At 45.1% G+C, this 11,555-nt stretch overlaps 1 protein-coding gene across 2 annotated transcripts in view; it reads left to right on the forward strand.

Moving 5' to 3' along the window:
- The window catches only part of PEX2 (peroxisomal biogenesis factor 2), a 30,596-nt gene that overhangs the window by 5,982 nt on the left and 13,059 nt on the right, over positions 1 to 11,555 (forward strand). Inside the window, exon 4 of one of the 2 annotated variants that reach the window (XM_085890277.1) lies at positions 745 to 10,893. The exons of the other annotated variant lie outside the window; for it this stretch is intronic. Within the exon in view, the coding sequence (XP_085746403.1) occupies positions 745 to 1,071 (327 nt within the window). The 3' untranslated portion in view covers positions 1,072 to 10,893. Of the gene's footprint in view, positions 1 to 744; positions 10,894 to 11,555 lie in introns of those variants that run through there. 2 annotated transcript variants of the gene reach the window in all.

Consider the following 11,555-nt stretch of genomic DNA (forward strand, 5'->3'; position numbering starts at 1 on the left):
TGAACTGATGCAAGCAAATTGTATCTTGAAAACCACTCCAAAGAAAGATGATTGGCTAACAAACCTCCCAATCCAAAAATAACTGCGAGACTAAGCAGCACTCGCTTTATCCGACCCGTACATGGCTAAAAAAAAAAGACGACAGGTTCGGACGAACCTCGCTGGACAGGTTGGGTGTGTGACGAGCATCAATTGATTGGATTCTGGTGAAGATCCGGATCGATCAGTCGGATACAAAACGTAAACTTTTCAGTCTGGTAGAGGTATGCGCTCTACCGAGTGCCGTTCTCCTTCATTTATGGAACACATTAACATTGAGTCAGGAAATTCTCTCGGCTTTCCATGTCATAACTAACCAATGGAATATCCTTGATCACGACTACATGTCCAGTACCAGACACGTCAATTTAGAAATAACTGCTTTTGTTCTCTTGCGAGAGTCAGTATTATATGGATGTAAACGTGCATTTGTACAGATACAGTATTTCCCTTCTTCAATACTCTGGAAGCATACCGAGTTGTTTCCCCCCTCCTCTTTGGGTTCACTGGATGGTGTGTGGTTGGAAAAGCATGCTCGCATCCTGGTTGCCCAATTTCTGAGTGAGGAGGCATTTTTCTCCTGAACATATATAATTAATGAAAGACGTGTTAGTAAAATGTGTTGCGACTCTCTCATTGCGATTTTGTTGCATTTTCAGGATATAACTTGACTGATCAAAGCTTGGTTCCTCCTCCATCCTGTAGGTTTCTTTCGAGTTCACGAGCCGAGAGCTTCTGTGGGATGGTTTTGCTCAACTTTTAACCTGTACCTTCCCATTAATCCACACCACTTGGCCCTTCCAGAGCTCTTCACAGATGTTTGGACATTTGCAACCTCGCTCAACGGTCGCCGATGATGTACCATGCTGCACGGCTTGCAAAAAAGCAGTCACGTTGCCGCACACTGGCAATTGCTCACACCTTTTTTGTTACTACTGCCTGTCAAATTCCTTGCTGTCCAACCCACGATATTGCTGTCCAGATTGTAGCCAACCACTCACTTGTGTAAGGCCTCTTTCGTGGCCATTATGAGGGGTATTTCAGAGCATGAGGCATGATGATTATATTTATCATCTGAGGATGCTTTTTAAAGCTGTAGTTACCCACGTAGTTATTTGGGAAACGATTTGTTTTGAAAATTAGTGTTTAAGAGAAATTTATCTATATTAACAAGTCACAAAAGCATTTCAAACAAGAGTGAGAATTGCTTTGCAATACATGTCCCCGAATGGGCCCAACAAAGAAGAAGAAACCCTATAACCCACTGTGTTTGGGTCTATTCGGCAAAATAAAAGGCAAAGCAATTTTCATTTGCTGATATATTTTGTACACGAGAAACCAATAAATACGAGGATAACAAACTAGAGATAAGAATTAGTTTGCCTCAACGCACACAAGACCCGATACGGGAATCAAAATTAAAAAGAAGAACCTTTCTAACCCATCGTGTTTTTGGCTTTGCCTATTTCATCTATCTAAAATTCCAGCAATGTGTGTGTGTGTGTGTGTGTGTGTGTGTGTGTGTGTGTGTGTGTGTGTGTGTGTGTGTGTGTGTGTGTGTGTGTGTGTGTGTGTGTGTGTGTGTGTGTGTGACCGCTGTTTCTCGACAACCACTGGTCCGATCTGATTGAAACTTGCCAGGTATAGGTATATTGCTGGGGACCTGAGGATGTGCCTTTTCAAGGTTTGATATTAATCGGACAAGTGGTTCCCAAGTTATGGCCATTTATTTACCAAACCGATGACAAGACACGTTGTTGCGTGGGCGTGGCCGATGGGGGAAGGGTAGCTCAGCCGCGTTCCCCATTACAGGTTACAATGTACGGGCTTCCGGAGAGTGATGACTTCGTGTATTCTAATAATTTCTCGATTTCTTATGCGCATTTATAGATAAACACTATGCCCCAAGTTATGATCGTTTTCATATTAGACGGTGCATACATTTTGGTAACATCAGAGTGAGCTGGTGTGCTCTGAACCAGGAAGTAATTTTTTTTTCCTCTCTTCTCTTCTCTTTTTGTTTTTTTCTTGCGACGACATTGCAAAAAGGCAAAATATGTTGGCGCTAATTTAATAATTGGCCATTAAAACTAAATTGCGAATTATCGTAACTGCGATATGCGAACTTCTGGGCAACGCACGTACGGGCATGCGAGAGCGAAGAAACGGCCTGTGTGGTTGTTGTTTCTTGCTCGCAGTTTGAATATTTATTTATAATTATTTTTTTTTTTTTTTACGGGCACGTACTAGTCTATCTATAATTCCAGCAATCTCTATGTGTCTATGTCTGTATGTGTGTCTGCGACTGCCGTTTATCGACCACCACTGGGCTCATATAATTGAACCTTGGCAGGAATATTGCCGGGGACCCGAGGATGTGCCTTTTCAAGGTTTGATATTAATCGGACGAGCGGTTCCCAAGTTATGACCATTTATCTGTCAACCAATGACAGGACACGGTGCTATGACGTCACAATGCTTCCTTTTTTTTTCTTTTTTTTGATACGATGTCACAATTGACGCTGGGACCTGAGTATGTACCTTTTCAAATTTTGATATCGTTCTTCTTCATCTGTTTCAGCTGCTTCCCAAGTGTTTCCCAAGGTTTGAAAGCTGTTTTTCCCCAAGGTTTGAATTAATTGTTGTGCTTGGTAGACATTTGTGAATACATTTATATAGAGAGAGGGGGGCGAGAGAGGGGGCGAGAGAGAGGGGGCGTCACAATTCAAGAGAGGGGGGTGAGAGTGGAGGCGAGAGAGGGGGGGCGAGAGAGAGGGGGCATCACAATTATTGTTCTTCATTTGATATGACGTCACAATTGACACTGGGACCTGAGTATGTGCCTTTTCAAGGTTTGATATCGTTCTTCATCCGTTTCCGCTGTTTCCCAAGTGTTTCCCAAGGTTTGAAAGCTGTTTTTTTCCCAAGGTTTGAATTAATTGTTCAAATTATTAATTAATGCCAATCTTTGAATTTTCCCAAGGGAAACGGCTGTTTCCCAAGGGTTTGAATTAAGTGTTCAAATTATTAATTAATCCCAAGGTTTGAATTTTCCCAAGGGAAACAGCTTTTTGAAATTTTTTTTTTTTTTTGGCATGTACGGCCACACACGAACGGGCAGCACGCACATATAGGTCTGTGTGTCTGTTTGTCTGTCTGCGACCGCTGTTTCTCGACAACCACTGGTCCGATCTAATTGAAACTTGCCACATATATTGCTGGGGACCTGAGTATGTGCATTTTCAAGGTTTGATATTTAATCGGACAAGTGGTTCCCAAGTTACGGCCATTTATTTGCCAACCAATAACAGGACACGGTGCTATGACATCACGAATGACGTCACAAATCCTTTTTTTTTTGCACGATTGACATCACAATTCTTCTTCTTCTTCGTTTGATATGACGTCACAATTGACACTGGGGACCTGAGTATGTGCCTTTTCAAGGTTTGATATCGTTCTTCTTCATCCGTTTCAGCTGTTTCCCAGGTGTTTCCCAAGTTATGACCATTTATGATACAGTTGGTCTGATCTAATTGAAACAATGCCCCCCCCCAATCCAGTCGTCGTTTACGAGAGCGAAGGAAAAAAGCTGCACGTACGGGCACGCACGTAAGGGGAAGGCACCTACGGGCACGCACCTACGGGCCCACACCTATGGGCACACACCTACGGGCCTGCACTCGTATTAAAAATAACCCAATGTACGTACATGAAGCAAAAACATGCATATATACGGCTTGTGTGCATATATAATACATCGTAGTTATACATCTGGGATCATTCCAATTGCACTGGGCCATGGACTAACACACATTCCAAAGGCCTGCTGATCTGTGCTGCTTCATGCAATGGCAGCGCGTGATTTTATTTGGGTGGAGTCAGGCCAGGTGTCCAGCCAACATATGTAAAGCAGTGGGGTGGAGTCAGGGCAAGCTGAACACTGACCCATGTGTAATATGTGATATTTTCAAAGTCTAAAAAGGACATAACTTGTGAAATATTGACCAAACACCTTGAAACTCCAACTTGTTCTTTAACCTATCATCCTAAAACCAAGTACCAAGTTTCAGTTGAATAGGTAAAAGGATATTTGGGAAAAATGTCTGGAAAAACAACAGGTGGAATGGATGGATGGATGGACGGACAGGTGATGAAAATCAGCCCCATGATATTATGCCACCACCACCATTATGGACAGTGGGGATGGTGTTGACTGGGTGAAGTGCAGTGTTGGGCTTGTGCCAGATGTAACATTTTTAATTTAGACCAAAAAAAAGTTCAATTTTTGTCTCCTGTGACCACACAACCTTTATCCACATGCCTGCAGTATCATTAAGATGTTTTTTTTCACAAACTCCATACAAGCTTTTAGAAGTGTCGTTTTCAGAAATGGCTTCTTTCTTGCCACCTGTCTATGGAGGCCATCTTTGTGAAGGGAACGGGATCTAGTTGATTGATGAACACTGACCCTATCTTGGACATAGATACTTGCAAATCTTTCAAAGTCATTGTTGGATTTACAGTGACATCCCGAACCAGTTTCCTACTTGTTGCCCGGCTGCTGAGTTTGGATGGGCGACCTGATCTGGGGAGAGTCTGGGTGGCATCATTCATCTTCAACTTCTTAATGATGGATTTAACTGTACTCAAAGGAATAACGATTGACACTGAAATCTTCCTGTAGCCCTCTCCTAAATGGTGCTTCTCCACTACTTTATGTCTGACTTCTTTTGAAAGCTCCCTGGTCTTCATGTTTGCCTTGTTGGTTAACCAAGTGAGTTGCACCTTAATACTCCTTTGATAAGTGGGGGAGCTTCACTTTTAAATTAAACCACTCATTACATACAGGGGGTTTGGTTGTGGATACCCCCCCTTGTGAGCGATTCTGAGCAACGGCAAGCTATTTCAGCAAACCAGTGAGGAGAAAATGAGCAGGCTGACACACAACCCTGGTATACACATACCTTCTTGGCACGACTCCTGAGTGCCATCGGTGACCTGTCAAGCAGCGAAGGCCCTACAGCCTCTCGGGGAAAACAAAATGGCTGGCTGCAACAAAAATATGCCAAGCAATGATGGTCACAGAAAATGATTAGAGGGACACAAACCCCTCCGACACAGATGCATAAGTCCGTGCGGCCACACTGAGCAGCCAGAATGTGTGCTGAAAGGACAATGACTGCACATTCTCCAGTGAGGAAGGGGATCCTCGCCTCATGACAGGACAGAGCTCTACACCAAAGCTAAACTGGTGTCACCTGTTCAACATCCAACACCATTTAGGTTCCAGACAAATTGCAGAAGATTAAATGACCAGAGCTAGAGCTTAGAGGAGAAGGAAATCATCTTCCATTGCAAAGCATATTCTGTGCATGAAGCATGGGGGACTAGTGATAAAGGAAAAAGATTCATGAACCAATTGAAATGAGCAAAGCTGGCAGCCAAGGCCAAAAAAGTTCCACAAAAATAAAAATTCACTGCAGTAGCTTCAATGATCCAAAGATACTTGGCCCAAGAAAGAATAAAGAAAATGACCAACAAAGAAAGAAAGCAATTGAGGGCATAAATCGGATGACCCAAGAAGAGCGAGTCAGTATCAAAAAGAAAATTTAGACAGAAGGAAAAATGGACATGATTATTGGCAATAGAATACGTCAGACGAAAAGGTGTGACAAAAGAAAGTACAAACACCTGGGAACAGATAATCCAAAGACCATGACCTGATAAAGGTAATTTTAATAGGGAATCACTAAACACAAAGGAAAACAATATTCACAGAGGAGGAACTAAGAATAAGCGATGAACAAACTGACGAGGCAAAAAGAAATGATCGCTCACCTATAAATGGTGACCTGCCATCAATGCCACAATGGAATGACGGGACATACATTTGTGATGAGATTCCCAGAGTATAAACTCCAACAGAAAAGGAACAACCAACAAAACTTACTGGAGTCACACAGAAAATCGAACAAGAGAGGAAACCAGAAACAGATGACATTTCAAATTAAACCACAACAACAGAAACAGAAATTGAGCAACAGATTTGAGAATTGAATCAAGAAACGGGACTGAAAACTCTACAACTGGACCAGAGAATGACAGGAGGGAATGCTGCAGCAACAGCACCCGGAGAGAAAGATCAACTTAAAGTTACTAACTCAGATGAAATAGCACCTTTGCAAAGAAGAGATAACAACAACAAGGATAGATCATGAGCAGTATAATGGACAACAAAATGAAGAGGTTGACAATGAACAGTGCAGGCGAGAAGTTGAACTGGCTAATAAAATAGAGGAAATCAAATGAATATTAACATCTCCACCGAATAAACAACAATAAACAGTTGAAAACACAAGTAAGGAGAATAAACCAATCAGTCATTAAAATGTTCCCCAAATCACCCAATCTAATATAAATTAACGATGTGAGTTTCGCAGCAACACTGGATGCCCAAGAGAAAATAACAGGTAAACAGACACAAAGATAGATCTGATAATCTGACTACAGAGACTTGATAAGCAGAGAGACCGACTGAGGGTGGAAACGGGACAAATAGGACGACTCGAGAAGGGAAACAGAAGGTCAAAGCTTATGAAAAGAATCAGACAAATAAATAAATGAAACGTGGAAAGCAATGGACTAAACCCATTCGCTGCCCATAATAAAGTCCAAATACAACAGATAGGGAAAATAAAAACTATGATGAGGCCAACAACAGAAGAAATCAAAAATAAAGTTTGAAAACAACCCGAAAAGGTTCTACCTAGAGCTCGGGAAATAGAAACAAAATGTGACAACAACCCCCCCCCCCAAAAAAGAGGACCCAGAAACATTTTGGAAAGGAACATTCGAAGACAAAAAAGAACACAACAAGGAAGCAGAGTGGATACGACACTTGGAAGATAAAAAGCAATAGCTGCAGGAAATGCACCCAATGATAATTGACAAAGGAAAAAAATTAGAAAACATCTCACAAAAGCACCAAATTTCAAATGCCCAGGCCTGGACAGGATTCCAAACTTCTGGCTAAAGCAATTACATACTCTCCACCCTCACTACGCTCGAGCATTTTAGAAACTCATCCAAGAGAAACAGCCAGTGGAAGAATAGCTCACAGAAGGGAACACTTCCAATTCCCAAATCTGAACAAACCCATCAGGTTAGGTATGGGGGCAGGCACTGGAGCAGCGCATCGCTGCGTCGGTACTCCAGCGACCTCCGTCTGGCCATCCCCCACGCAGATGCCTGGCCTTTCCGAACCACCTTAATATGCTGATCAACCTGCTGCAACCGTGAGTTACATGCTCGGCCCATTGGATTCCTCCACTCACGAGGCTCCCTTGCAGAGACAATCTGGTGGGGCAGGATCAGCATCAGGAAAACAAGCCACATGGAAATACAGCCACAGCTGATGCTCACAGATGATGCATGCAGGTAACAAATCTCATTTGAGTCTCTCAGCAACCGCTCGTTGGACACAAAATCCGACCAGCGATAGCCAAGGATTCTCCGAAGAGACCTGGTAACAAAGGAGTTAAGTCTCCATCTCAGATCCCTGGTCAGAGCCCGTCTCACATCTGTTGAGCAAGACTGGAAGCACTAATGCCCTGAAGACTCAAACTTTCATCCTCCCACACAGGTACGGCCACACCACACCCCATGATCCACTGAATCCATGACTCCTCTGGCCTGACCCAGACCTCTATTGACCTCTGGCTCACAGCCAGCAGAGACATGAATATCACTGCCAAGGTAAGTGAATCTCTCCGTGACCTCAACATCCTCACCACAAACAGGCACAGACAGGATAGCAGCATCCAAGATGTCATTGAAAGCCTGGATTTTAGTTTTGACCCTGGAAACCCATAATCCCAGTGGTTCCGACTCCTCATTCAGCGCCTCGAAGATCCCCATAAGGATATTCAGAGTCTCCGCAAAGATGACTGCATCATCTGTGAAATCAAGGTCAGAAACCTTGACATTCCCAAATGATGCACCACAGCTTGATCTCTCCGACATCCTCCCCAGAATCCAGTCCATACAAGTGCAGAAAAGTGGGCAGGCCAGTACACACCCCTAATGAACTCCAGCAACAACTGGAAATAAGTCAGAGATGGTACCACCACATCTCACAGCTCTCTCAGTCCAGAGTTGTTTTTGTTTTTGTTTTTGTATACCAAGTCGAGGCTGTGTAAGAGCTAATACACAAACATATAACAAGGCAGGAGACAAGTGGGGTGGGAGAGGGAAGCATAAAATAGTGTGGAACAAACACAAGAGGATATCTGTGGAAGGGAGAGGGATGGGGCGGGGTACACGGGGTAAACAAGATGGACACTACAAGGACTTTCAGGAAGGAAAACAGGAAATTTGAAGGAGGTGGGTTTGGGGTGGATATACAAGGATAGAAAAGATCGTGGTTTTGGATGGGGGAAGATATGAGATGGCAGTGAACAGCTGTTTTAAAGACGTGAGAGGGACGAGTGGGATTGAGGAATGTGTGGGAGTTTTTTCCAAAGGCAGGGAAAAAACGAGGAATGAAAGAGTGAAGGTGAGCAGTGATTCTTGATTTTGGTAGTTTAACCAGAAGGGGGTTGCTGGTGGACCTTGAGCACCCTGCAGAAATGTGTGTGTGTGTGTGTGTGTGTGTGTGTGTGTGTGTGTGTGTGTGTGTGTGTGTTTGTGTGTGTGTGGAGGGGGGGGTAATATTTGAGCGCCTTTCTGCTCCTCTCAGGGCAAGCTTTAAACACAAGGACAAGCTCTTCATATTGCTTTCTTCTGTCTCAGCTCGTACACTCCTGCCTTCCTCTTCCTCCTCTCACTCCAGGCTTTCTCCCTCTATCGATCTGGCTTTCTCTCTCAAGGATGAGGACCAGCTACGAGTTCCTTTTCTCCTGTGCGGGATCTCTCCTTTTTCCCCATCTCCTCTCGTGCGCGTCTGCCCTCCTCCTTCATATGGCTTTTCTCCGTCTTGGCTCGTGCGAGCCTCCTCCTCATCATGTGCCGCACCCACCATGCATGGGGAAAGCACCGCCTCTCATGTCACGAACATGCCTGTGAGAAGGGACACAGTCCCATGCGGTGAATGTAATCCGATTGGCCTGAAGGATTAATTACCACAGATGAACCGAATGTGCCCAATTAAACAATGCGCAAATGGGGTGAAAACGGAGAGGAATGCCGCCGGACCGAGGGACGACCGAACAGCCACGGGGCTGAAGGTAAGACCGACAGAGTGAAGGAGGCATTGTCAAAATGATGTTTGGTGAAGGGGAGGTTATTGGTGGATTGAGAAAGGCATCAAGGGACGGGACCATTGGTGTAAAGGAGGGAATATTGAAGGGAGCAGAAGGGGGTGGGGGGAGTGGGTAAGGAAGACATCACACCAGGAAATACAAACTCTAATGTCTGCCACCCGAACAACCCGTCAACAAGGAGCCAAGGACTGTCTACACAAAAACTAATGAAATAACTGGTCCTCGGGTCACCTTCGTGTCCATGTGTGCTCTCCCCTGGGGTACGTTTCCAAAACCGTAACAGGATAAATACAACATGGAATCGCAGTTTGTTTATTAACAGTGCATTACGATACGACCTGACAGGATGACCTCAAGGTACGCACACTCACCTCCAAGCTAAGTAGCCTGGGTTTGAATCCTGACCCGATTATATAATGTAATCCTGGTGTTTCACAGACTGGGTGAATCATCAATGTGTGTGCTGTCTTTCCGATGGACGTAAAACTGGCCGTCCCAACTTCCGACATTAGTTGATGGACGTTAAAGATCCCCACGCTGTCCTTCATGAAGAGTAGGCGAGCTATGGCCGGCACCATGACCAAATTACTAATTCCTGCTTGAACTACTGCTGGGAAGGCAATGACAAACCACCCATTATATTGTTACGAATCTGGCAGCCATGAGCACACAACAGCCAGAGTCCTTATAGATCAGTTATATCGATAAGTATGTGTTGAGTTAGGGTCCCATCCCCTATGTCTAATGGGAATTAAGTGTACGTGCGCTGCGGAATTATTTTATAGTTAGGATTTTTACATCACCAACAACTACAACAATACGAACACCATCGCCCACGTGCATCGTGTCACGTACAGGGGTGAGATGGAGAATAGGGTGCTCCCCTGGCTGTTCCGTTTGGGTTCTCAGACACGCACGGTGGGAGGGTGGTCGTTGCCCCTCCCACTAGTCCACCCCTTGCCCAATCAGAGAATATATCACCTCAGGCTGGCTCTGCCTTAGCAGATGGAGTGTTCAGCCCAGCCAATCGGGAGGCCACCACGAGTCGCCTGACAACCCACGAGCCAATGGGAGGCGAGCGTGCCAAGAAAAAAAGAAATCGCTCGGACCTGAAGGGAAAAAGAAGGAGGAGAGGACGGAGACCGGGTGATCGTGGCGACAGCAGAGTGGTGGTTGACGAGGGTTCTGCGGGATCACGGCAATTGCGGTCTGCGGTCTCTTTGTGGTGGCTCACCGTGGTGGTAGTGACTGAACAGTTCGGCGGCCGAGCAGCGAGGGATGAGGGCCGTGGACTTCGCGTCATGGGTTCGAAGTCGGTGTGGCCGCACGAGGCGGACAGTTCCAAGATAGCTCTGGTTTCCAGCTCATCTTCGCTCGAAGCTGGGAACCTTCAATGAAGACCATTGAGGTCCATCTTCTTTTCGGTATTTGTGTGTGCGTGTGTGTGTCCTTGGGCCATGTCTTCAAGTAGAATTGTTAAGTGCTTTTGTTGTACATTATTTGCATTTCTTATAGTCGTGATAGCTCTGCTCTTTGTGTGCTCCCTCCTCCCCCCCCCCATTATAAATAAATATCCCTTTTGTTGAATGCACCAGCTCGTTTCTGTGTTTCTTTCATTGGCTTAGCATGCTGTGTATTGAGAGATAGCGAGGGTAAATTGTTCATTTGGTCCGGCACGGCTCTGGTAACTCCGCTCGGTTATGCCGGATCCGAGTCGTTACGTGTGACTCGGATCGGACAGAGCCAGCCGAGGGTGCGGTTCCCCGGTAGTTAGACTGTGTGGGTATTTAGGTATATTGATGTTGGCAATTAACCCTATCCCACACGGTCAAATTATTGGCGATTCACGGTCCCGTAAGGGTCCCTTGCCTTTCGGAGTTCTCCGAGAGGCACGATCTAGATTCCGGGTGTTTGGTGGAGCCGACTCTACTGCTCCACCTAGCGGTCGTGCTCGCCACCGAGACCCGGCCCCACAACAATATAACCCTTGCTCAGAAAGATGCTTCAGTGGCACAGATGCTCAGTAACGAGTATGGTACCTCAAATCTAATAAATACAAGTAAACTGAATAACGAATGTGAAAAAAAAACATGAAAAGGAAATTAAAGACATTTAAAAAGGATAGAGCATGGACATATAGAGAGGGGAGGGGAATGTGGAGAGGGAAAGAGGGGAAGGAAGGGGAGGGGAGTGGGGCAGAGACAGAGGAGTGGGGAAGAGAGGGAGGAGGAGGAGGAAGAGATCGAGTGGGGA

The sequence above is a fragment of the Eptatretus burgeri genome, chromosome 7, assembly GCF_056783735.1.
Source record: "Eptatretus burgeri isolate ZD-2024b chromosome 7, Ebu_testis_v1, whole genome shotgun sequence".
NCBI classification, from domain to species: domain Eukaryota; kingdom Metazoa; phylum Chordata; class Myxini; order Myxiniformes; family Myxinidae; genus Eptatretus; species Eptatretus burgeri.